The 25,385-nt window shown below is 58.8% G+C and overlaps 1 protein-coding gene across 9 annotated transcripts in view; it reads left to right on the top strand.

Moving 5' to 3' along the window:
* The window catches only part of KSR1 (kinase suppressor of ras 1), a 150,940-nt gene that overhangs the window by 108,044 nt on the left and 17,511 nt on the right, over positions 1 to 25,385 (top strand). For 6 of the 9 annotated variants that reach the window (XM_045836314.1, XM_045836320.1, XM_045836317.1 and 3 more), the window contains 12 exons: positions 1,046 to 1,193; positions 5,159 to 5,618; positions 7,855 to 7,859; positions 10,339 to 10,399; positions 13,646 to 13,729; positions 15,213 to 15,274; positions 15,370 to 15,476; positions 18,383 to 18,551; positions 20,416 to 20,457; positions 23,080 to 23,134; positions 23,940 to 23,988; positions 24,763 to 25,142. In XM_045836314.1, coding sequence (XP_045692270.1) covers positions 1,046 to 1,193; positions 5,159 to 5,618; positions 7,855 to 7,859; positions 10,339 to 10,399; positions 13,646 to 13,729; positions 15,213 to 15,274; positions 15,370 to 15,476; positions 18,383 to 18,551; positions 20,416 to 20,457; positions 23,080 to 23,134; positions 23,940 to 23,988; positions 24,763 to 25,142 — 1,622 coding nt within the window. The remainder of the gene's footprint in view (positions 1 to 1,045; positions 1,194 to 5,158; positions 5,619 to 7,854; positions 7,860 to 10,338; positions 10,400 to 13,645; positions 13,730 to 15,212; positions 15,275 to 15,369; positions 15,477 to 18,382; positions 18,552 to 20,415; positions 20,458 to 23,079; positions 23,135 to 23,939; positions 23,989 to 24,762; positions 25,143 to 25,385) is intronic. The other 3 variants (XM_045836316.1, XM_045836319.1, XM_045836315.1) reach the window with 2 other exon arrangements.

Below are 25,385 nucleotides of genomic sequence, written 5' to 3'. Positions count from 1 at the left end.
GAACCAGAGGGGTTTCTTCTCTCTTTGATGAGGGAAAAGAATGCAAGCTTTGAAGTTAGTTATGCCTCAGTTCAAATAATCACTCTTTATATTAGTTTTCTATGTGACAAGTCACCACAAACTTAGTGGCTTAAAACCCCATCTGTGAGCTTACAGTTCTGTAGGAAGAAGGCCGGATGGCGGAGTCCAGGTGGGCTCAGCGAGCTTCCTGCTGAGGGTCTCAGTGAGCTGAGGCCCAGGTGTCAGCCAGGCTGGCCTCTTACCTGGAAGCTTTGGGAAGAAGCTGTGTCTATGGGCCTTTGGGTGGTTGGCAGAACCCAGTTCCTGGCGGCCACAGGAGTGAGGTTCCCCTCTCCTTGCAGGCCGCTGGGGGGCTGCTGTCTCTCAGAGCCTTTTGGGAGTGAGAGAACCCACATTGCCTTTCACGTGGCCCCTCCACCTTCCAAGTGTCAGTCTGCGTGTGCCCTTTTCAGGCTGCTAGTCCCTCATGTCCTCTCTGCTGCCTGGGACCCTTGAAAGGTTTTGACTGAGAATTAGATAAAGCAAGGTGGTGAGTTCCCTTACAGTGCCTGTTGAGGGTCAGTTCTTTTTCATTTGCTTCTCACGGGGCCAGCTTTATTTGGAATCTTGCCTGATTCTGATACTGTGCAGCAGGATCGGACAGGGCCGTCTTCGTCTCAAGTACTTGTCATGTTAAAAGTTGTCACAAATCATCGTTTTTCTGGGTCGAGGAATAAGAGGAAAGAAGAGTGGTGGCATGCCCTGATCAGAACCTCTCGGACTTTCTCATTCCTTCCCCCCACCCCCCACCCAGAGCGCAGGCTGCTTGACTTCAGCTGCTGCCTCCGGGAGCATTTGGGGGTGGGGTGAGAGCTGGCTGCCTGAGCCTTCGGACAAGTGGTGGCCTCAGGTCGGAGGCGGGCCCACCGGCAGCTGGCCCCTGCCACTCAGCGGGGAGGCCGGCCCTGGCCAGGGGGAGATGAAGAGGGTGTGGGGGCGCCTGAGTGCTCACGGGCTCTCTGCCTGTCCCTCTGTGCTTCCTCAGGAGATCCTCCGAGAGCTCACTCTGGATGCCCTGCTGGACATGAACGAGGCCAAGGTGAAGGAGACGCTGCGGCGCTGTGGGGCCAGTGCGGAGGAGTGCGGCCGCCTGCAGTACGCCCTCACCTGCCTGCGGAAGGTGACAGGCCTGGGTAGGTAGGGCCTGCCTCCCCAGCACTGAGGCCACCCCATCAGCTCCCTCTCCCTGCGCCTCGACCTAGACACCCGCCTTCCCTCCCCAGGCCTAGCCTGGTTCCCTGGGGCCACGGTCTTTGCTGAGGTAGATGGTGGGGGTGGGGGGCAGGTGTGGCCCAGGGTTCCTGGGGTAGCTTGGAGAGGTCCGAGTAGACATTCAGAAAGTGTGTGATGGACCTGACCCGAGATAGAGGCTCTCTCCAAGTCAGAGGGCTTGGATCTGGACTGGTGTGGCCAGTACTAACGCAGGGACGCTTTAGCCATTGTTAGAAACCCCAGGCTGGTCTGCTGGGCGGGCCCTGTACGATTTTCCCTCTTTGGAGCAGATTTGTTAGGTCCGTGAACCCTCCAGCAGCTTCCTTGCCTTCCAGCCCCTCTCCCCACCTCCTGTCCTTGTCGGCTGGGCTGTGTGCTCACAAGGCACACACCACCCACCAAGGTGGGCCCAGCCTGAGCGAAGCAGGATTCGAGGAACTACGGTGTTTCAGCCTCGGGTTTGTGTGCACGGCCACCCCCAGGCGAAGGGTGTGATCCTGGATTAGATGAGCTCCCAGGAGTTATTTGCTGGCTTCCTGAATCTTGCCTGGGAAACAGCTTCCAATACCCTGATTGAATGCTCCCTCTACCAACCATACAGACAAGGCTTTGAAATGAGCCTAATGAGTAGAATTAGCCCTGTTTTTTAATGATCTGAGTCACCTGTCTTTATCTCTGGCTGCCAGAAGCTTAAAGAAGGCACTGAGGTTTATATTCTCCTCGATTTTTTTTTCTCAGGGAGGGTTGGGCTTCATTTCTTCCCCAGCCCCATTGTACCAAGTCCTCCCGTGGACACAGAGCCGCCGTGGAGAGCTGCACTCAGTTCAGAAAACCTCGGCACGCCAGGCCTCCCGGCAGGTGCTAAGTTCTAAACGTGGCAGAGACGTGGCCAACATTCTGGTCCCCATACTTTACAGAGGAGGAGCCTGAGCCCAGAGGGGGGAGGCCACGGACACGCATGCGCGCGCATGTACACACACACACACACACACACACAGAGTGGTTGGTGGCAGAGAGGGGCTTGAAGCCTCAGTCTTTGATGGTGGTTGGTTTGCGCCCATGTTGTGGAAATTTAAAAGCACTTGTCATCCAAGCAGAGATCTTGGAGTAACGTGTCACCCCTCCCTCCATTGTGGCTGAGTGGTGAGGACTGTGGAGGAACCAGCTGTCGCGTGGTGGCGACCCATCCGTGGTAGGAAGGCTGCTGTCTGCCTGTTGTGGGTGCCAGGACAGGGAGGTCACTAACTTAGAAGCACTGACTTATTAAGCCAGGCACTTGACACTCGTGTGGCAACACCCCTATAAGAGGTGGTGGTAAGCTCCTTTAATAGCCGGCGCACCGGACAACACTGGGCGGGTCGTCTGGGTCCCCGAGCTGGCATGTATCGGGGCTGGGCTTGGAACTCGGGTTTCCACCCCAGGGGTGCTTTTTCCACTGTGCACTGGAGGAGGCCCCTCCCAACAGGGTCTTTTCCGGGTCCTTCTCTCTCATTCAGTCTCAGCTTGTGGTGTGCCCACATCCCCAAATGGGTCCTGACTACACCCCACCCGAGTGGGGCAGCCCAGTGGTGGCCATACTTGAAGGGCACCGTGGACTGGGTGGGCACTAGCATTCGCCCGCCTCTTGGACCATACGAGCAGGGTCTTCGTTGCACATAGCCGGGCTTGGTGAGAGCAGCCTAGTTTCAGCCTAGCTCAGCCATGTACAGCCTGAAGGAGCTGGGTCACTGATTTAACCCCACGTGCCTCAGTTTCCTCATCTGTGAAATGGAGATAATAACAGCACCTCTCTCTCAGGGTTGTTGCAAGATGAGATTAATTACATTCAAGTGCTTAGAACAGAGCCTGTGATGAATCAGGTGTTCTTCTCAGCATTAGGCTGTCATATGACGAGAAATGTGCAGGCTATTTCCCTTGTGGTCTCTGGCATTAAAGGTGAGTGAAGGGAGCTTCTCTGTGTCCGTGGCTGGTAAACGGGGGGCCATCACGCCGGCTGATGCTCCCCGTTCACCCACAGCGCTCATCACTAATCAGTCCCCAGGCTGCTCCTACTTTGCAACTCCAGGGTCTTTCTCAGGAGCCACTGCCGACTGACTGGTGTTCATGTGCACAGTGAGACCATCCCCCCTAAGCCAGCTCCTGGCAGTGGTCATAGCCAGTAGGCAATTTGGAGAACCTGGGGCGTGTTCCCATGGTGGCAGACTTACCCATGGATTCACGGGTCTCATTCTTTCATCCCCTGACCCAGCGATATGTCAGTGCCACCTGTAGATTCGTGTGTGGGTGAAACTGTAAGCCATGGCAGCAATTCCAATGGAGCAGGCCTCAGGAGCACGCAGACTGAGTAACTCGTGCTGCCAGGTCGGTTCATGAAGGGAGAGTCACCGTGCATTGAAGTAGGAGGAAGGGCATTAGAGGAGGGGGTGGGACGCACAAAGATACCCTCAGAGTGGTGCAGGTTAATCTCTCTCCATTGCACCTGATGCGTGGCTGGGTGGGCAGGACTCCCTCTGGTGACAGAGAGCTCACGGCCTCCCGAGGCCGTGCCATTGTAGGTTTCTCAGAACCGACACCCTCGGGGGAGGCCAGCGCTGTGGTCGGGCCAGCGGGCTCGGCTGCCATCCCACCGCTTGCTCGGCTGGCTGACCTCAGCAGTGCTCGTGGCCTCCCTGAGCCTCGGCGACTGTGCATGCTGAGAGGACGCAGGGAGACGGGGTGCAGGGCACACAGCAGGATTCCAGGGTGGAAGCTCATTTTGTCTTGAATCATAGTCTACTGGCCTGTACTGTGTACTCATTAATAAACATGAGGAGGGAGGTGTCTTCTTCCCCACAAAAGGGTCTCTAGATGGGGTCCTTGCTCCTTGCCCCCACACCATCTTCTGTAAAGTTAAAACTCAAGTCCTTAGCCAGACATCCAGAGTTCCTCCTGAGCTGGCCTTCCAGCTTCATCGCCTCCGTCTGCCTGTCTCATCCTCACCTCTCAAGGCACAGGGAGCTCTTAGTGGTTACCAGAAGGTGCTGTGTGCTCCCTGCCTTTGCCCATGCGGTTCCCTCTGCCTGGTACACCTCCTCTGGGGAGCCCTCTGACCCTGGGGCTAGTTAGGGGTCCCCCCCCCACGCTGTGCTCCCCCTGTCCCCATCCGTCTCTACGTCAGCACCCGACTCACCGTGCTGTGTGTCGCCCGCACTAGACTGTACAGGCTCAGTGGGTGTGTCTTTTTATGCCTTAATACCTACCCGGTGTCCAGCATGTGCTTGAATGAATGGGCAGATTGTGCCACTGAGTTGAACCCTGCGGAGCCTCGGGGTGTCAGGGCCTTGGCGAGGGTCACTGTGGGGGCAGCCAGAAGCCGTTCACTGGCTCCTCTCAGAAGTCAGAAGCTGCTGATCCCTCTCTAGCCGGATCTCTTTTCTAGCAAATTCCCAGGGTAATTTGCTGTTGGAAGGTTGGTGCAGCCCTTTTTCCTGAAATGTGAATTTTCTCAAAGTGGAGTTACCCCTGTACACATTCCAGCTTCTCTTTCCTGACTCTCAAAAGGTCCATCACCACTTCCTGCTCTGAAGGTGCCCACCTCGGGCTGACTGTGCTGGCTTGCTCCCCACAGGCCTGCCAGCAGGAGCCCCGCTCAAGCCAGTCCCTCTCTGGACCTCATTTTCCCCTCTGTAAAATGGGGACAATAATATCCACGCCGGTGGCCTCATGGTCAGCTAGGAAAGGTGGAAGAAAAGACAGGAGAGGCCCTTATACACCAGGTAAAGCGGGGTAGTTGAAGCCTTCCATCGAGGAACTGTGCGGCCTGGGACAAGGTGCTTGACAAGGCCCTGGCCCCCTTGCTGTGAATCCCTCCAGCCCCAGCCTTCCTGACTCCCTTCTTGGCCCACAGGAGGGGAACACAAGGAGGACTCGGGCTGGAGTTCGGTGGACGCCCGGCGGGAAAGTGGCTCAGGGCCTCTGGCGGATACCCTCTCACCGGCCTGCCTGCCCTGGGCCCCGGGGAGCTCCCAGCTGGGCAGGATGGGCAGCAGTGCCCAGGGCCCACGCTCCGTCTCCGTGTCGGCCCTGCCCACCTCGGACTTCCCGACCCCTGGCCCCAGCGAGGGCCTCACGGACACCTGTGTCCCCCTGCATGCCAGTGGCCGGCTGACCCCCCGTGCCCTGCACAGCTTCATCACCCCCCCGACCACGCCCCAGCTGCGCCGGCACACCAAGCTGAAGCCGCCGAGGACGCCGCCCCCCCCTAGCCGCAAGGTCTTTCAGCTGCTGCCCAGCTTCCCCACGCTCACCCGGAGCAAGTCCCACGAGTCTCAGCTGGGGAACCGCATCGATGAGGTCTCCGCACTGAGGTGAGCAAGGGTTCCTGCCAGACGGGTGCCGAGTTGGTCATCTACGGAAAGATCTGACTACGGTTTTCTCATTGTGAAGGTGACATAGACTCAGTTTTAAAAGGGCATAAAATTGACTAACATATAAGTATGCACAGTACAAAGTGAACGGTGCCCACCCCTCAGCTCACTCTCCAGGCTACCTTAGGGTTCGGGCTGAGTTCTACTAGGTTCCTTGCAAGTGTGTGCATGTGTGTGCGCACATACACACACACACACACACAAAAGTGAAACGATGCCCTGTACCAGTGGGAGAGACTGGGTTCCGCTGCAGCAGCAAATGACCCCTGGGTCTTAAAACAAAGATTTCTTTCTGGCCCGTGCTGCCTGTCCATCATGGGTCTGCCGCGTTCCAGGTCCCAGGCTGATGGACAGCCACCGTCTGGGATACTCCACTGTGGCAGCAGAAAAAATATCTTCATACGGGATGCACTAGCAATTAAACGCTGTCTCCTGGAAGCTCCACTCCCCATGCGTGGTGCTCCCCAGAGGACCCGAGGCAGGCAGGTCTCCCCTGAGCCCAGGAGAGCACCGGACAGCTGGCCGGGACCTCTGACGTGCGTGGGAGGCCGTGCGCTCTCCTCCGCAGTCTGTGTTTTCCGCTTCCCCCGACACCTCTGGGAGCTTCCTGTCAGTACATTTGGAAGTACCTTACTGTCTTATTTTTTTAATTTCTTACCTGTGTATTTTAAATAGGTAGTCACAGTCACATAGTCTAACGTGCAGAATGCTCTGTGGCTCAGCTTTGTAGGGGTGCAGAGGGCAAAGTGACCCCTCCCGTTTCCCTTAGTCGCCCAGCTCCCCTCTGAGGAGCAGCCAGGTCATTAGTTTAGTATTTATTTGTAATTACTCAAATGCCTCATCTTTTTCACACTTTTATGTCATTCCATTGTGTGGTTTAACTAACTCCTCCCCTCCTGGTGGACATTGAGTTCATTGTCACTTTTGTTGTTACAACAATTGCCCTTGTCAGTATAGCCTTGTGGGCAGGGCAGAGGAGGGGGAGAGCTTTCTCTGGGTACCTGTCACCCTCTTGTACCCCTGGGGTGTGGCTCCTGTCTGACCTGAGCACCCCTTTTCCGGCCTCGGGGGGACTTGTCCTCTGTCCCAGTGCAGGCTGCCTTGGGCCCTTCATGGGATGGATCCTGGATATCTATGACTTTTTTAAATTTTTTAACTTTTTAATATTTTTCCCATTACTATTTAGTCCCCTTATCAGATGGTTCTGAGTATGTCACCCAAGGGGAGAAATCCCGATCAGGCTGTCCTGCGGGGGCCTGGACCCCCTGCCCCACTCCCCTGGAAGGGACGCAGCTTTCCTTCCCTCTGGGCCCTCTCCTCTCAGAGAGCACAGTGACAACCGCTGTGTGGACGACACTCGGACATGTGTGAATCGGAGGGCATCTCAGTGGGCAAAACCCAGGTGCCTGCTTTTCATTTTCTCCCAAAAAGAGCACTAGTGGGGCTCTGGCCTCGTCCTGGCTCCAGGCAGAGAACAGCCTCGGGCAGGTGACCACCGCCTCAGATCCCACGGCTGGTGGCTGGGCTGGGACCCGGGGCCTCTGAGTCGCGTCTCCTCAGAGCCACCAGAAGTAGCACTGACGAGGACGCTCAGGCCACCGGCGGTCCGCAGTGAGCCCCGGGGGCCGTCTGAATGGTGTGGGTTCCCCAGCTCTCTTCGTCCCGGGACAGCCTGGCTCAGGGCTTGTCCCCACCTGGCCCTGCTTGGTCCCTCACCACCGTCCTCCCTGCCCTCCTGTCCCAGCCCTTTCCTCTCAGGCAGACTGACCCTGTCTCCTGCCTGGACCCCAAGCATTCCTCTCCCCGCATACAGACAACGTGACCTGGGCAGACTCAGAGCCCCTCTTCCTTCAGCTGTGTGTGCAGTGGGGTGCTCTAATTACCATGCGGGGTGGCTGGCGAGGCTCAGAGAAGCCGATGTATCAGCCTGCATAGCTGTAGCTTCGGTGCCCTCTTGAGGGGGGCACTTCCAGCCCTTCCCCTGGAGGCAACGCCCCCGCATTCCCTCAGCCACCCTAGCCCGCACCCTAGGGGCTCGTGGCTCTCCCTGAGCAGCTTGCCCCCCCTTCCCAAGGGATGGTGTTCTGGGGACCTGCCCAGCCAGCTCGGTGACCTAATCCTGCACTCTCTCTCTCTCTCTCTCTCTCTCTCTTTCTCTCTCTTTTGTCTTCTCCAGGTTCGGTAAGAGTGATTCATTTTCGTCCCCTCTGCCTCCGGGAGCTGTGCTTGTGTCACCGTCCCCCTCGGGGGTGGATTTCTTTGACCCTCTCCAAGTGCACTTGGCCTTTCCATGGTCCAGGAGCAGAGGTGCCGGGAACCACCTCCGGAAGTAACTCTAGGACAGGTGGCCTTCGAGGGGCAAGGTGACCTCAGCCCAGCCAGCAGCTGGGCTTTGTGTGCAGTGACCTCGAGTGTCATGGTCTGTGGGGAGTGTTTCCCTGCTGGGCTGCCATGGGAACCCCGCTCTCCTGAGAGGCAGGCACCACCTGTCCTGTGCAGGGGGACAGTGGCCATCTGCAGCCCCCAGCTGACTTCTCAGGACCCGTCCCTTCAAGAGAGGGATGTCCTTTGAGGCAGGAATGCCACTCACCTCTGAACGAGGCCCTGAGAGAGTGGACCCCTGGGAGGAGCTGGGGGGAGCCGGGCAGCCTTGACCTCCTTCCTACCCGCCGACCTCTGGGCTGGGGGCAGCCCTGCACGTGGTGGCTGAGCCATGGGCCCTCTCTCTCTGCAGCGGGAGGCAGCGTGCCTCTGGCCTGCTTTCCGTTGTCCCAGTGGCGATGCAGAGATCTCTGGGTTTTGCCCGAGCCAAGTAGCAGTCTCTTTGTGTCCTGTCCTGAGCTGGCTAAGCAGAGCGATGAGGAGGGGCAGGCATTGACTTTGCCAAAATGCAGCTGGCTGCAGGACCACCAGGGAGGCATAGGGTGTGGAGGGGGGAGGCTGCCCTCCCCTCTCCCAGGGTACAGGTGGAACTCCAGGGCCTCCCAGAGCCTTGGAGGAGAAGGGAGCCCAGCATCTGTGTCCCCAGGGCAGCCTGGCCCATGACTCTCCCGGGTGCCGCGGTAATGCAGGGCCCGTACCAGTGAGGCTGCTTCTCCCGCCTATCAGGAGGGCGGGACAGGGCCTTCAGGGCTCCGTCTAATGAGGGGCAGTCAGTGCCTGGCACGGGTGCCCTCATTGCCCCGTGCCCGAGGTACCCTGCATGTCACAGGTTGCGCTCAGAGAGAGAAGGTTGGAATCCTTTGTTCCGTGGCCAGTCTCTCTCAGGCTGGCAGCCTAACCCCTTTTTGGCCCATGTGCTTTGACGGCAGTGGCTGCTGACTGGGGTGAACCCCCGGAAGGCCTTGGGAAGAGTCAGCCCCACGGCAGAGGTGCTGGAGAGAGCTGTGGGCTCCTGGTCATCGGCGGGGCAACACAGGCCTTTTGGTCCCAGTCAAACTCCCCTTGGTGTGGGAGGAGTCAGCAGCTCCAGCGTACCCATCTCCTTGCGGTCGGGTGTGTGGTCCTTGGCCCCCAGGGAGCCAGCACTTAATGAGCCCCAGCTGTGGGCCAGGCCGGGACTCAGGGACCTGAGAGGGTGCAGTGGCCTTCTAGGGGCGGTGGGGGCAGGGCTGCTGACTCACAGGCCATGAGATGACCATACATTCCTCAAGCACTGTGTTCCTGATCTTTCTGAGTCACAGGTTTCTGATAATTGGATGAAAGTTTAGGTCCTCTTTCCAAGGAAAAGTGTACAGCTGTCTGCTTACCAGTCCAGAGAGTTCCCAGACCCACCCATGGGCTCAGCCGAGAACCCCTGTCATGAGGAGACAGGCAGTGCCGAGGGTTGGAGGAGGGGGCACACAGGTGGAGGAAGGGGGGAGGGAGTTGGAAGTGTGGGCTGTTGGGCGATGGAGGGACTGCTTTCGGCTGGTCCTCCATGCCAGCCTGTGATGCTAGACACTGGGGATGCCGGTTCTCGGGGGAAGCCAGAGTTAGGAGGCGAGCCCAGGGTGCCTGCTAAGGAGGCAGGCAGAAGGGGCATCTCAAAGCCCGTGGCCTGAGACTTCCCCAAAGACGCAGACTGAGTGCCAGGTGGGGCGGGCCCTGGGAGTACAGGAAAGCCTCACTCGTCCTGGCTCCGCCTGCTACAGTCTGCAGCGGTTGCCCTCAGCAACGCTGTCAAGGCCGGGGAGGTACTGGGTGTGCTGCACGGCTGACCAGCCCCAAGCCCCCTGCCGAGGGTCAGAGCACTTCCCCCCACCTAACACGAAGGGACCAGAATCCAGCCCTCGCACCCTGGTGAGCCGTGGGTGTCCATGAGAGAGTGCCAGAGTGGGGGCGGGGGGGGGGAGCGGGTTCTGCCCTCACACACACTGCCTTCTGCCTCTCGAGCCGGCCTCCCCCGCAGCTGGAGACTGCGCGGACGGTTTCCGAACGGCCTGCGGAGGCCAGGCAGGTGTGTGCACTAGAGAGGCTGGCCAGGCGGGAGGGTGACCACGCGCCCCACCTGGTCTAGCCTGCCCTGCCCCTGTGTTGGTGGACACAGTTCAGGGGCGTTGCCCTGCCCTTCATTACGTTTTCCTGCCATCCAGCCTGTGATCTCAGCAGAGAAGGTCACAGGCACAGGCTGTCCCTGCAGGGCTCCCTCAGCCTGCCGACTCGGCCCCTCTCCCCGCAGATCTCCCGCACGGATCCCCACAGATGGTACGGAGGGACATCGGGCTCTCGGTGACACACAGGTAGGCCCAGCCGGGCGGGGACCCACTCGTGCGGGGTCACGCTTCGTCACAGTGGGGTCTGTCCTGGTCCCTGTTTCTCGGGACTCTCTGCCTCTCTTCTGTCTCCATCACCTCTGTGGAGGACACAGCCCCGACCCCTCGGGAACCCCTGCCTGTCGCCTGCGGCCACATGGACTTGGACCCACCCTGCACCTCCCTGGGTTTCTTCCCCAGTCTGTTGAGGGAAAACCCAGGTCCCAGGAGAAACAGGGTCATAGTCTTGGGGAGGGGAAGCCAGAGCTTCTTCTGAGTCCAGCTCGATGTCACGTGGGTCCTAACACTGTTCACATCGGTGCCCCATTGGGCTTTTTGAAACTCCAGACTCCTAAGCCCCCTTCCTGACGTTCTCGGCCTGATGTCTGGGTTTCTGGCGCCCATGCACCTTGGGGAGGGCTGGTGTGGGCCCGACGACCAGCAGCAGGACAGGGCCTTGGGTGCCTGGGTCTGGCTGTCCCTGTTAAAGGCCCTTGTGACGGCAACAGGGCACGCTTGTCAAGAGCTTTGCATCTGGCCAGGGCTTTTCATCCCCCCTGCCCCAGACTGGGAGCCGGCCTGGGGTTCTCAGCCTGAGAGGGAGCCCCGAGGGGTAGAGTCATTTGTCTGAGGTCGTGCAGCCAGTAAGGCAGTGCCTGAGCCGTCTGCCGGCGCCCAGTTGTCCCTGTGTGCAGCCCTGTGGGAGCAGGGAGGCCTGTGCCCCAGGGCCCCAGGGGCCCCAGCACTGCAGACACCCAGGTAGGCACCGGGAGGGGAGGTCCAAGTGCCTCCCTCGGCCCTGCCTGAGGTGCCAGCGTAGTCTGCCCGGGGCCGGGGTGCTGCCGAGAGCAGGGCCTTTGGAGTCAGGACCCTCCGCCATGAGCCATGCACCCGTGGTCAGTGACCTCTCTGAGCCTCGGTTTCCCTCTCTGCACACAGGCCTTCCTTCTCATCTTGTCACTCAGATAAAGTGGGGTGATGTGCGTCTGGGCCTCGAGTGTCCAGCAGTGGGGAGCACTTGGTGTCCCCCTTGGCTGTGGCCCAAGAGAAGCCATTGCCTGGGGGGTACTGCAGGGTCAGCAGGTCCCTTCGTTTCCTCCTTGTTGTGGCTGCACCTGGTTCCGCAGGGGTTGAGGTGGTGACCGTTTGCCCCAAGTCCGTCCCAGACTGCCGTCCCTTCCACCTGCGGCTGCTCGGCCCAGAGCTGCTCCCCGGGCAGGGTGCAGCACCCCTGCTCTCCGGCCTCGCCAGGCCGCCTCGTCCCGCCCCTCCCAGGTTCTGGGCTCGGGCAGGTGCTGTCACAGTCATGCCCTGTTGGTGTTTCAAAGCCCTGACCCCAGCCCCTTTCGATGACAACGTCTGACAATTCTTGGTATAATGACAGGGGGACAAACTGTGCCATGACCCTCCCCTGGCCCCGGGGCTTTTACCCGACCTCCACCCACCCCAGGTCCAGGCCCAGGGTCATTAGATGCCCCTGAACTGCTCCTCTTCCCCTAGTGTTGACCTGAGAGAAGAGGAAAACCCAGAGGGAGAGAGAGGGCGGGTCCCGGGGAGGCAGGATCAGGGCTGCTTTTTAAGTGGCACCAACTCCAGGGAGGTGGGTGCCTTTGTCCTCCCCTCCAGGAGCTCTGTCTCGGCTGGTGGAGACAGTAACACAAACCTCCTCCACAGCACAGACACCCCACATTTGCAGGGCACACGCGTGATCCCCCCCAGGCCACTGTGGGGTGAATGTGTGGGCCCGTTCGCAGGGCCTCCGAGGCACACGCCACAGACAGTGGTTGGCAGGTTCCATCCCGGCGTCTGACCCGCAGCCACGCTCTGCCTCTCCCACGCTGCCCGGTGGTCTCTCGCAGAGGAGCCATGCAGCTCTGCGCTCAGAGACTAGGGGTCCGGCCCCCACTGCCCAGCACCCCAGCTCTGTGACCTCAGGAGAGTCACCCAGCTGCTCTGAGCTGGTGTCTTGGCCTGTGTACTAAGGATCCCAGAGCTTCCTGGCTCCCGGGGGTGGTGCTAAGAGCTGAGTGAGCCAGTGCTCATGGACGGGCTGCAAACTGCTGCTTGAGTGCTGCTGCCGCTCGCTCTGCGTCACTGTGATGTGCTGTGCTCTCGGAGCCCTCCCCTCCTAGCTGCGCTCAGGCCTCCCCACCTCGTGAACTGGCTTTGGGCTTTTTCTCCGCAGGATGCTACCCACTCAACCCCCATCCTTCCTTCCAATGTACCTCATGCTTTTCAGTTGTAAAATTTTGATTTTGTTTGGATTGACATACATTCAAGCATTGAAAGTCCAATAGGTATAAAGATACATATATGCGGACAAGCCCCCCTTGCCCGTGTGCCCCGCAGGCAGAGCTGGCGGTTTCTTGTGTCCCCTGGAGGTGTTTGCACACGAGCAAGTGCACGTGTCGGGGCTCCCTCCTCCTTTTTCACGTCCACACGAGTGCTGCACACGCACACTGCCCCGGCTGTGCCTTGTTTTCCTTTTTAAACTGAGGTGTGATTTACACAGCGCTAAGCACACAAACGAGGTTTCACACTCGTGTACACCCACATACACCACCCAGATGAGCGCTCAGCGCTCCAGCTCCCAGAAGTTGCCACCTGTCATCGCAGATTACTGTCTGGTACTTGAGTTCCACGTGAATGGAGTCATGCAGTGTTATACCTTACCTTTTTCATGGACGGTGCCATTTTGGAGATCATTCTGTGTCTGCACAAAAAGAGCATCCTGGTTTTCTGTTCTGGCTGCCTGGTGCTCGGTTGCATGGAGGGACTGGACTCCCTGTAGTCCGTCACTGATTCCCCCGAATGGCGGGGGTAGCTTGCCATCTTCTATTGCTGCAAACACACTACACTGAGTGACCTTGTCTGCGCACCGTTTGACATCTGTGGGAGTGTCTGTTGGACCACTTCCTGAGCCTGGGGCTGCTGGGTCGGAGGGTCTGCACACTGGTCCTTTCGGTTGTTATTGCCAAGTTGCCTGCCAACCAGCCGGCATCAGCGGCCACACCAACTCTGGGATTTTGACAATGAGGACTTTGTGGCTGGGAATTCTGAATGCTGGGTGGGAGGCAGTGGCCCCGGGCTGTCCCTGAACTTCCAGGGAGAGGGTGCCTGGGGCTCCAGGTTGGAACGAAAACTCCTGGTTTCCCCGAGCTGTGTGGGGACCCTTCTCCATCCAGGCCCAGGTCTCCTGGCCCACGCAAGCACCTCTGTGTGTCCACCCTGCAGGTTCTCCACCAAGTCCTGGCTGTCGCAGGTCTGCCACGTGTGCCAGAAGAACATGATGTTCGGGGTGAAGTGCAAGCACTGCAGGTGAGGGGTGGGTGTGGGAGGGGTGCGAGGGGGTGGCAGACCTCAGACTTGTGCCCTTGGTTGTTGGCCTTGGGCAAGTCAGCGTTCGCAGGGTTCTCCTAAACTCAGATTCACGATCCCATTCGGCACCCCGGGAGTGATCAGCCCCCTCTAGGGGACTGAGGAAGCATCGAGCAAGGCACTCCCAGAAGAAGGGACTATTTGAGGTGGGCTTTGCGGGATGAACAGAAGTTGGCCAGGTGGACCAAGGAGGAAAGTGAACCCCAGGCCAAGGGGGTGTCTTGCACAAAGGCCAAGGGGAGTGGGAGGACCGTTCGGGAAACTTGAAGGAGTTCTGAAATCAGCCTCGCATTTTAGCACACAAGGGAGGGGACACAGGCAGCGGTAGAACAAGAGGCAGCTCGTGGTGCTCACAGAAGGAAAGGGTGCAGATTCCATGCAAATCTGACGTTCTTCACACCACTGTGGCTTCTGGAAGGAGAGGAGGACAAGGGCTGGGAGCAGTGTGGTGTGAGCAGGGTCCCCCCCCGCTTTCTAGCTGCCCTCACCTTAGGGAGGGTGGACCTGGACTCTGCTCCCGCCCACTTGGCCCCGACATTGCTCTGCGACCTGGGGTGAGGTGCCTGCCCTTTCTGGGCCGAGTTTTTGTCATGGATATATCTTGGAGGACGCTTCCAGGTTTACGCCCATCAGGATTGCTCTAAGAATCTGAGCTAGTATGTGTAAAAGCATTTGGGCTCCCACAAGGCTGCAGGTGACGGGTCTCATCCATGTCTGGTGGATACAGTGTTTTCCTGACGACTCTGATCACTGAAGGGATGCCAGAGCTTTCTCTCCAGTCTTGGACTGTTGTGGCTCCTGGCTGTTTAAACTAGGACCACCTGTTCCCTTTCAAGTACCACCTTTCAGGTGGGGAGGGCGACTGTTCAGCCCACTGCTGCATCTGCAGTGTGAGGTTGGTAGGACCCCAACTGGGGGCCCATTTGATTGGCGAGAACCCGGAGACACAGGGCAGCAGGCAGGCCCCAAGCGAGAACCCAGCCCTTTCCTCTGCTGGCCCAGCCCCGCTGACCCTCCGACCACAGGGGCCCCCCCTGCATCCCTGGGAAATCCTTGGGTGGTGCAGACGTTCTCCTTCTAATGCTCCTTACTTTGTAAGGTCAGGTTCCTCCGGAGCCTTCTGAACACGGGTGGGGGGGTCTTCTCTCCTTTAGAAAAGAGAGATGGGGGGCCCACACGTGACAAGGGGGTATAGTCCAGCCTGCTTTGCTCTGAGGGTCGGGCAGGCAGCAGCGAGCGTGTTGACGCCCCCAGACGGCGGCTGCCAGCACTGTTGACCCCGGTGAGCCGGTGTTTGTCTAGGAATCTGGCGCAAGACCAAGCGGTCAGGGGCGCGTTGCCCGGCCGCGGGGCAGCGCCCCCTGTCGGTGCGCCAGGCCCTAGCCCTCTGTGCGCTGAGCCCCGCCCCCCCCGCCCCCCCCAGGTTGAAGTGCCACAACAAGTGCACGAAGGAGGCCCCCGCCTGCCGGATCTCCTTCCTTCCAAGTGAGTCTCGGCCCTTTCTCTCCTCCGCCTTCTGCGTTCGGGGTGGGTATTTCTTTGGCTCGATCTGGGCCCTGCTGATGGTTTCCCCTCTTCAGTAGCCGGGATTCGGAGGACAGAATCTGTCCCTTCGGACATCAACAACCCGGTGGACAGAGCAGCCGAACCCCACTTTGGAACCCTCCCCAAAGCACTGACAAAGAAGGTAGGTTGGGTGAGGGCCCAGGGGTCTGTTGCTTCTGCCAGGAGAAGCCCCACCTGGGGGCCTTTGTGTAAAACCCCCGACGTGGAGGTCCAGCGTGAGGACACAGTGCAGGCCTGTGGCCGAGCGCGGCCTCCGGGGAGCCTGTCTTCAGCCACTTAGCAGACTTCACACTTAGAGTTACGTGCGGTAACGCCGCTCCCTTCCTTTGTCAGCTAATATTTCTCTGACTGGGCGCCAGGAACTCTTTCCAGTGGTGCTTCCGCTGACCCTCAGAATAGTTCTGAAAGGCACATCCTGACCTTACCTCCATTCCACAGACGAGGAAACAGTGCCGGTCCCATGGGAGTGAGAAGCAGGCCTGGCCCTGGAGCCGCGCCTCAGCCCCGGTGCGGCTCTTGGGCCTTCAGAAGTGACGTGAGCAAGTGCACTTCTTCCCGCAGGCTGGGTGGGGCCTCTCCACGAGTGCGGACAGACGTCTCCGCAGCCAGACAGATTCTTGAAGGCCTGCGTGCCCCGCAGAGGGTCTGCATGCCTGTCGTGGATCCCCGTGCACAGCTCTGCGTGCACGGCTGTGTGTGGTATCTGTGAGGCTCCCATGCTGGTGGCTTCTGGCAGCCACCCACCGCTGTCCTGGTGCCACTGAGTCGATGGCCTCCCCCAGGCACCTGTGGGTCTGGCTGTGCGTTTCAAGCATGTTATGTCCCAGCCCTGGACCAGGGCTTAGTGTGTTCTTGCCTCCTGCCTAAGGGGCCCGGTGACTGGCGGCTGCATGGCTGGGCCAGCCTGGGGAAGGGAGGACCTGAAGATGCAGTGTAGGGGGCTGCTCAGGGAGAGTGTAGGGTCCCCTGTTACTGTCAAACCAAGGTGGCCCGCTGCTCCAGACCTGCTTCTTGGCCTGCATCTCCCCCCCGCCCCCCACCACCACCATGAGGGTGTTCCCACCAGGAGCAGCAAGGGGAGTGGAAAGATGATAGGCTCCACCATCCTGGGTTTGAGTCCTGACTATTCCCCTTCGTTCTGTGACTTTGAGAGGATGCCTTTCCCTCCCTGAGCCTCAGCGCTCCTATTTTGTAAAGTGGAGATGCTCTGCATGCACAGGGGGTTGCAGGGGTAACGCCATAACATTTGTGGACTCACCGATCAGGAGCCGTGCCCCCGGTCACCTGTGTCTAGCTTCCCACCTGTCGCAGGTGGGTGCAGTTCCTTGGTGGTGTGCCAGGCCCGTGGGTCTGCCACGCCCCTTCGTGCCAGCCCTGTTTCTGCACCTGCCCTCCCCTCCCAGCTACGCCGAGTGCACCCCCATCCTCACACACCCCTCACTCACCGCACGCCCATTCACGCCCTGGCACATGCACATTCTTGTTTCTGCCCACTTGGACACCCACCTCTCACTCTCCTGTCAGTTCTCAGAACCCGCTCAGGGTCCCTCCCCTTCCAGGAGCCCCTCCTGACCACACCTGCTCGGCCCTTAGCCAGCGGAGAACGGGGTCTTGTCTCCTTGGGAGCAGTGACTACGCATTGGCCTCCCCATGTCCCGTTTGTGGTCGTTACCATCCCCTGAGCCAGTAGTTGCTGGGTTCTCCTGGGTGCCAGGCATTGTGCTCGGGGCCGCACTTTATCCCTTTCATCTCACAAGTGCCGGCCCGTCTCTCGGGCTCTTCTCTAGCCACCCCCTTGCCCCACCCACCCTTGCTCAGACAGGCTCTGTGCACCCCTACCCGGGAGTGCTGCGCCCACTGCTCTCTCTGCCCGGAGCTCTCTTCCCAGCATTTAACACCGTCTGCATCCTCAGGGTGGCCCTGCCCAGACGCGGCCTCAGGCACAGGCCCCGACCGCACCGCTGCTTTCCCAGCGCTCCTTGCCACCTGCCGTGGCACGGTGCCGTCTCCGAGTGCTGCCCGTCTCCCTGGTGCAGGTGCTCTGGGGTCAGGGCCCCCTTAATCCTGCGGGGTCCCTGATGCCTGCATCAGTGCCTGTCACACAGCAGGCAATAAGGTGTAAATGTTTGTGCTGAAGGTTGAGCAGATGAGCTGACACCCCCACTTTATAGATGACACACTGGCCCAGAAAGGCGGGGTGGTTACGTTCAGGTCATGCGCAGGTGCCGAGTGGGGGAGCTGGGAGGCAGCCTGCCTCGTAGCCGCTGCCCCTGCCCCTGCCCTGGCTGCCTGGGCCTTGGAGTGGGATCTGGATGGTTCGGCTCCAGGCCTTGTTGGCTGTCAACTTTTTTGACCACGGAACCCACCCCTCCCCACCCGGCTGATGTTTGGATCTGGGGAACAATGTACCGCTTCACACAGAAGTGGTCCTCCCCGAGCCCTCTGTCAGGTGGCCCTTTGGTCCTGCTAGGGCCCAAACCACTGGGCGGGGGGGCCCAGCTAGCAGGTCTGTGAAAAAGCGGACGGAGCACTGATAGGCTGTGTGCCACACACTCAACAAATACTTGTCAGAGGCTGAATTTAATTCACTACAAAACCCAACTACTTGCAGGCCCAGAGCCGGGGCTGGAGGTTGATGTGCAGGCGTGGTGCCTGCCCTGCCCTCCCAGGACAAAACCACCCCAGGTGCCTGCAGTTGACAAACCATGGTTTGTCCTGCTGAGAAGTGCCGGGAACTATGAGGGACTAAGAGGAGGGGCATGGTCCCAGCCAGGGCTCAGGAAGGGCCCCTGAGAGGGAAGTATGTTCGAGCTGAAATAAGATGAGCAGGAGTCCTCCGGCAGGTGGGCACTGGGGTGGGGGTCTCCCTGTGCCATTCTGCCCTCAAATATTAGATCGGCGAACCGGATGCTCGGGGCTGGCCTCTTTATTTTCACACGGAGGAGGGAGGGTCCCGGCGAGGGGTGTGGGAGGCAGGCTGGGCGGCGCAGTGACAGTCCCTGCCATGTGCCACGTCTGTTCCTGCAGGAGCACCCTCCAGCCACGAACCACCTGGACTCCAGCAGCAACCCGTCGTCCACCACGTCCTCCACGCCCTCCTCGCCCGCTCCCTTCCCAAGCTCATCCAACCCGCCCAGCGCCACCACGCCCCCCAACCCCTCGCCCGGCCAGCGGGACAGCAGGTTCAACTTCCCAGGTACCACACCTCTGGGCTTTTGTGGGCCTTTAGCGATGGGGTCGCATGCCCCTTCTCAGCACACCCCAGGAGGCTCAAGGTCAAGTACTGCAGCGACTAAGAGCACTTGTGGGGACCCAGGCGCTGGGCCGAGCTCAATCACATTGCCCTGTTTCACTTGGTAACAGCCCTGAGGGGGGTGCTGTTATTGTACCCATTTTACACATGGGGACACTGAGGTTCAGAGAGAGGGAGTGGCTTGCCCGAGCTATACAGTAGAGCCAGGACCAAAGCCAGTCGGACACGAAGACTGTGCTCTCGACAATCCCCATGCTACCCCCTGCACGGGCCTGGCTTCCACTGGGCATTGCTCACTCACTCCACTCACTCAGGGCTCATGAGCTCCCAGGAGCCAGGGTGGGTCCGGATGGCCTGGGAGAGGGGATCTGGCCCCTTTCTCCTACCTGCTCTGGGATCTGGACAGGCTACCTAAGTGGAAGGGTGTGTTTCTTTTCCATAAAACAAGAGACTCTGTGAAGTTGGCATTAACGTATCCCCGGGTATAGATAAGGACACCGCGTCCCCCAGGGGCATGCGTGCTGGAGCAGACCTGACCAGAGCTGACCTCTGACTCTGCTGCAGCCAAGGCTGCGTTGGGGTGTCCTGCCTCCGCACGGAGAGGAGTGAAGCCCACTTGTCCGTCTGAGGACTGAGCCTCAGCCTTGGCCTCCCCGGCAGCTCCTAGCAGCAGGTTTTGGCCTTCAGCGTGTTTCAGTTGGCAGCGTGGAGGAAGGAGAGCGGCTGGGATGCCCCAGTTTGCTCCCGGCCGTGGAGTCCAGGTCAGGCCCACCTGTCACTGGCCCCTGAGGCTCCAGGCCCAGGAGGACAGAAGCGCAGCTCTTCCTGTGCCAAGGGACCCCCAGCTGGGGCCACCCGCAGCCAGCGGGAGGCCTGCAACCTCTCTGAACCCATCTCAGCAAGGTTCTAGGGACGTCTTTTGGGGATGGTGAGAGACGGAGATTTTTGTAGGAATCTTTTCTCTTTTGCTCTCCCTTCACTGTAATACGCACGTGGCTGGATACCTCCTGACACCAGTGCTTCGTCCTGATCTTGCCCTCCCCTCCCTGCGACTGAGCTGAGCGATGGCCTATTTGATTAACCTCCTCTCCCTTTCTGCTTTGTCATTAATATGCTGTGAAACTGGGCCCTTTGCTAAACCTCCTACTTTTGAGTTTTTCTAACAGGAAGGGCCTGTTTACAAAACAACAGCTACTGAGAAAGTCTTTGTTGTGACGTCAGCCAGAGCTTCTCAGGTTTCCCTGATGTCCCCGGACTGGTCCCTCGTTGTCCCTGCTCAGAGCCCTCGCTCTCTCCAGGACCTGTTGTCTCTCTGGTCCCGCAGTCAGCGGTCAGTGTCAGCGGTCAGAGTCGGGGCTGGACTGCCCAGGGGACAAATCTAGGAAAGGAACCCCTGCTTTCAAGTCACTGAAGCCTCAGCGCCACTCTTAAGTGTTTTCAGAATCACTGTTTTTCTGCCTGTTGTATTTTACCCTCTTGGGCGTGTGCACATTTCACAGAGAAGCGACCCAAGAGGTGAACAGAATTGGCCAGAGCTCTGAGGCAGAGTGGCCATGGAGACTGGGTCTCTGAACCCCAGTCCCCCAGGGCAAGCCCCTTCACTCCCGGGGGCTCCTGCCAGCACCTGTTTTCTCCCAGCTTTTTTCTTCCTCCCTGCCAGGATCACCCTGTCCTGGCCAGGCCCACCCGGGGCGTACCTGCCCCAGCCCAGTAACCAGCCCCTCCCTTCCTAGCCCACGCCTGTGTCCCCTCCCCCCTCGCTTCATTTGCTGTTCTGTGTGTGACTCACCTCCTCTTCTGTTTAAAGCTGCCTACTTCATTCATCATAGACAGCAGTTTATCTTTCCAGGTGAGTCTTTTGCATGGTTCCATTAACTGCTCTTTGATGTGACCCCTCTGTCCAGTCTACCTGGGTGCCCTCGTCCTGGGCACCTTGGAGGTGCTTGAGTTTCACACCCACCTGTTTTGAGAGCTGCCTGTCTGTTGAGGCTGGAAAAAGGGGGATAGGGTAAATTGTAGCCTTCACAGGGGCAGTGCCTTGCCGGGAGGGAAGGACCTTGACATCCATTCTGTGCAGCCATTGCACAGAGACTTCAGGCAACTTGTCCAGGGTCACACAGCCAGAAGGTGGCAAAAACTCAGTTTGCATAATGGAGGAGAGGACTTTCTACTGGTGCCTTGTGAGCATCTGTCATAGTTTCCCCTGCACAATAATAAGGAAGCTAGCTGCTACTCTGTCTTAAAAAGGGAAGGCCAGCCCTGGCTGCTGTGACTCAGTGGATTGAGTGCCAGCCTGAAAACCAAAAGGTCTCTGGTTCGGTTCCCAGCTAGGGCACATGCGTGGGTTGCAGGCCAGGTCCCTAGTAGGGGGGTTGTGAGAAGCAACTACACACTAATGTATCTCTCTCTCTTTCTCCCTCCCTTCCCCTCTCTCTAAAAAGAAAGAAATAAAATCTTTTCAAAAAGGCAGTGGGGTTGGGGCAGTCTACAGGCTTCACTTACTTGGTGCATGGCTCCATCTGCTGGCCATTTGTTGGAAATGCTTCAGTGCAGAAAGTTGAAAAACTTTCATTCAACTCAGTAAGACAATTTCATTGATTCCTTTCTACAAAAATTGTTTTGTGTACCTACTATGAGCCAGTCATTGCATTTGACCATATTCCTGCCCCTAAGGTCATTATTCAATTAGTCCTGGTTTTTCTAGCTGAAGGTGGCAAGCATTATTATAAGTAATTTGCAACTTTAAATCTTACTTTAGCCATATGAAGATTCCATGTGTTTTAGACAAAGACTGCAGCTAATTGTTTTTTTCCCTACGTTAAACAGGTCTGTCCTGAAGTCATTGTATTTTGGTTATTCCAGGCTTTCCTGTGCCCTTGCTCAGTTCTGTCAGGGGGGTGACTTAGAGCAGTTGTTAGTTCTCACAGGATCACCCACATGGCACTGCAGGCAGGTGCAGGCTGGGGTCGGGGCAGGCTCCCTGAGCAGCCTCTGGTTCCATGCCAGTTTCTGCTGTGGTTCTGCAGGAGGCTCCCTGGTGACCAGCTCTAGGATGGTGCACAGGGGAGTACCTGAAAGCATTGGGAAAAAACCTGCCTCTCCTTCCGGAAGGGTCTGTCTTACTCTGAAGACACGTTGTGGGGAGGGGAGGGAAGGGAAATGTATTTCTATCAGAGCAAACATGGACATGTTCTGGAGCAGAGTGCAAAGTGTACTCTCTGTGTTTAAGGGGAAATGTGAGGCTTCAGAGACATTTTGCCTTCCCACCTGGAGTGCTGTTTCTCCCTGAACACCCCCCACCCCCACCGTGTTCTCCTTCTGTGGAGTCACTTGAGCAATGCGGATGGGTAGATACCCCGGGCTGCCCTGGCAATCTGCAGACATGATGTGGTGTCAGCCGGAGGCCTCAGCAGAGGCTCCCCGGGTCTGGGACCCCCCGGAAACCGTGCACAGGATGGTGGGTGCACGTATGCGTTTCCTTGGTGAGAAGGCCCAGGCCTCTCTCACATCCTTAAGTCTGTGAGACACTGAGAACCTGTGGTTCAGATGGCCTTCAGGAGTAGGCTGGGGGAAAGCCCAGGAGGGAGGTGCAGGGAGGTGTGATGGCTGATGGGGAGGCTCTCTGACCTAGAAGGCAGGGAGAGGCCACTGATTAGCCTGAGCCACTGCTAATTCCATTAAGTGTCCTTGTGCTGATAAAAGAGGAGGGAGCAAGGGGCACCCCCGGCCCTGGGGCTGCCGCTCCGTGAGTGCTATTTAAGGAGGTGGAGATTACAGAAGGAGGCTGGCAGCAGAAGCAGCTATGAAGTTTGGCTTGTGACACATTGGTTTCACCCTGGGGTGACCGTCTGTCTGGTGTTCCCAGTGCAGCTCTCGGTGCTAAACCTGGGAAAGCCCCAGGCGCAGGGCCAGCCTCAGCTGATGTGTGCACTGTGTGTCTCCTGCTGTCCCCTGAGAGCCGTCCAGCAGCTGAGCACACCTCGAAGCCCAGGGGGTGGGGGCTCCAGCTCCCACCAGAAATTCCCAGGAACAGTGACAGGCAGCAGGTGTCACTAATGAGCCACCTGTGAGTCCTGCCTTCCTCCTCTGCTGGCCTCAGAGAAGGAGTCTCCCGGCTTTCAAGGTTTCATGCAGCCAGCCCCAACCTCCAGTGAATAGCCCTGTTTGCTTTTGCCACTTGTTTGTATGCGGCAGTTTGACCACGGGGGAGTGGTGTCAACTGAGAAGTCCCAACCTCCTGGCACACCTGGGGTCCCCTCCTGGGACACCCCAAGTGCTGTAGAGGCTGCATTTGCATTTGGTCTCAGGAAAAGCACGAGTTGACCCTAGTGGACAGGGCCTGGGGAGCACACGTGCTGCCCCGTGCAGGGCTGCTAGGGGAGAACCCACCTCCCTGCGTGTAAGTGCTGTGTCCTTTGTGGGGAGTGGGAAGGCGGTCTCGTGCTTCATGTTCGCTTTCTGTTTCCTCCAGACATTTCAGCGTTTCCACCGGCAGCCCCACTCCCTGACGCAGCAGACAGTACCCGGTAGGCATTCCTGTGCTGTGTCCCCTTTCTCTTGCATGGGCATTTGTGACAGCTGGATCCACATCCCTGTCGTCCCCCTGCCCCCAAATCCCTGACCTCCCACTCTGCACATTGCCGTGTACCTGGGCCAGCCAGATGGCAAATGGCAAACTCCTTGGGCTCATTCACTCTCTAGGCCCGTGAACTCAGCCACACAGATTTGATTAGCCTCTTATCAGGGCAGTCGGCATGGGAAGAGGCTATAAACCTGACCCAGGAGGAGGGGGCAAAGGGCACTCAGAGTTATAGAAACCTACTCAAAATAGTTCCTGCTTTTGGAGCCCGTTTTCCGTGTGAGGCCATGCTGAGCACCTGACTCGTGTTCCCAAGAAGGCGTTGAAGCCGTTGTGATCCTTGATGTGCAGATGGGAAAACCAGCTCAGAGAGGTTAAGAAATTGCATAAAGTCACACAGCTAGGATGTGACGGAACCTCTTCTCAAGTAGAATTTCAAGTTCTGTGCTTGGGCTCGGAGCCCCCGTACTGGCTATCAGATTTGAAGGGGCCCTGGTGGCTACTGCCCGCCCTGCCTCCCCACCACCCTCAGGTTAGTCTGGAGAAGGGGAGTGGGGCCTGGGCCTCGGCCTCGGCCTCCCGGCTGTTGTTCCCACAGCATCCGGACTGCCTCTCCCACAGCCAGGTGGGTCAAAGCAAGGACCCAGGCCCGGGAGCCTTTGCTCAGACCTCACTTGGGGAGTCCCCTGCCCAGCTGAGAGCGGAGTGGCCCACCCTCAGGGTCTCCTTGATGAACCCTGTTTCACTCTTAGGCTCGACGACCAGCCAAAAGCAGACGCATTGGAGGATCGTGAAGTGGAGGTGAGCCATAGACAGCGCCTGCTCCTTCCCCTCCCTCTGTCCGTCTCAGCACGCGCAGGAGGCCAGGCAGTGCAGGGCGCTGGGCCCCGGCAGGGGCCGTCTCAGGTGCCCGCTGCAGCAGATGCGGGCGGGTGTGCACAGCCGGGAAGAACGATGAGGAATGCAATGGAGCAGCTTCCTTTTGCTTTTCTGTTTGGGGGCTACATTGAGCTCCTAAGTCCCATGGTTCCCTCCCCTAGTCTGGCAGCCCGGGCCCCAGCCCTGGAGACTACGTCATTCTGTCTGCGGGGAGGCCAGGCACCTGGTGTCAGAGCTTCCCAGGTGATTCTGATTGTAGCCAGGGCCAAGACCACTGCCTTGACCCCTGAACTACAGTGTGGGCTGAGCCTGGCTCCCGGGAGCACTAGCAGAATGTTAACAGAAACTCTAGTTAAACAAAAGAATACCCAGAAAGAATGAATGCAGTTAAATTCTTCATGCCAGGGGATGTTAACACTCTTTCCTAGTCACTGGTAGGTAGATCTAGGAGAGCCAGGCGGAAGAAGGGCCTCAGGGCCCACCGGGGCCGAGGGCCATATTTCATGGGTGAGGACACTGAGGCTCCATGCTACTAAGTGACCTCCTGATGTCCACAGCAAGCCAGTGCAGGGCTGAGACTAGAACCCGGGCCTCCTGACCTCATGCCTGTCCTCTGCCTTACCTGGTGGGGGCTCCGGGGAAGGGGAGGCAGCTGAGCTCAGCCCCGCTGCCCCTCTCTACTCCTCCTGCTTGCAGGCTGAGGAGCCGGAGGCTGGCAAGTCGGAGGCAGAGGACGATGAGGACGAGGTGGACGACCTGCCCAGCCCCCGCCGGCCCTGGCGGGGCCCCATCTCACGCAAGGCCAGCCAGACCAGCGTGTACCTGCAGGAGTGGGACATCCCCTTCGAGCAGGTGGAGCTGGGCGAGCCCATCGGCCAGGGCCGCTGGGGCCGCGTGCACCGCGGCCGCTGGCACGGCGAGGTGGCCATCCGCCTGCTGGAGATGGACGGCCACAACCAGGACCACCTGAAGCTGTTCAAGAAGGAGGTGATGAACTACCGGCAGACGAGGCATGAGAACGTGGTGCTCTTCATGGGCGCCTGCATGAACCCGCCCCACCTGGCCATCATCACCAGGTAACCTGCGCCCTGGCCCGCGCTGGGGGGCCGCCCCAGCCTCCCCTTCCCTGGGGCCTCTTACTTCTGTGGGCGCCCTGGAGGGTGTGGAAGGGCTTTGTTTTTCTGTTTAGTTTTCAGGTACAGTTGCCATACAACATTATATTAGTTTATGCACCTTACAAAGTGTCATGTTAGTAAGTCCGTCTGGCCCCACACAGTTATTAAGATATTACTGACTGTATTTCCTATGCTATCTGTACA

Source organism: Phyllostomus hastatus, unplaced genomic scaffold, assembly GCF_019186645.2.
Source record: "Phyllostomus hastatus isolate PE091 unplaced genomic scaffold, TTU_PhHast_1.1 phas_contig_210, whole genome shotgun sequence".
NCBI classification, from domain to species: Eukaryota; Metazoa; Chordata; class Mammalia; order Chiroptera; family Phyllostomidae; genus Phyllostomus; species Phyllostomus hastatus.
The sequence above is the reverse complement of the archived record's forward strand: the minus strand, read 5'-3'. Positions and strand labels throughout refer to the sequence as shown.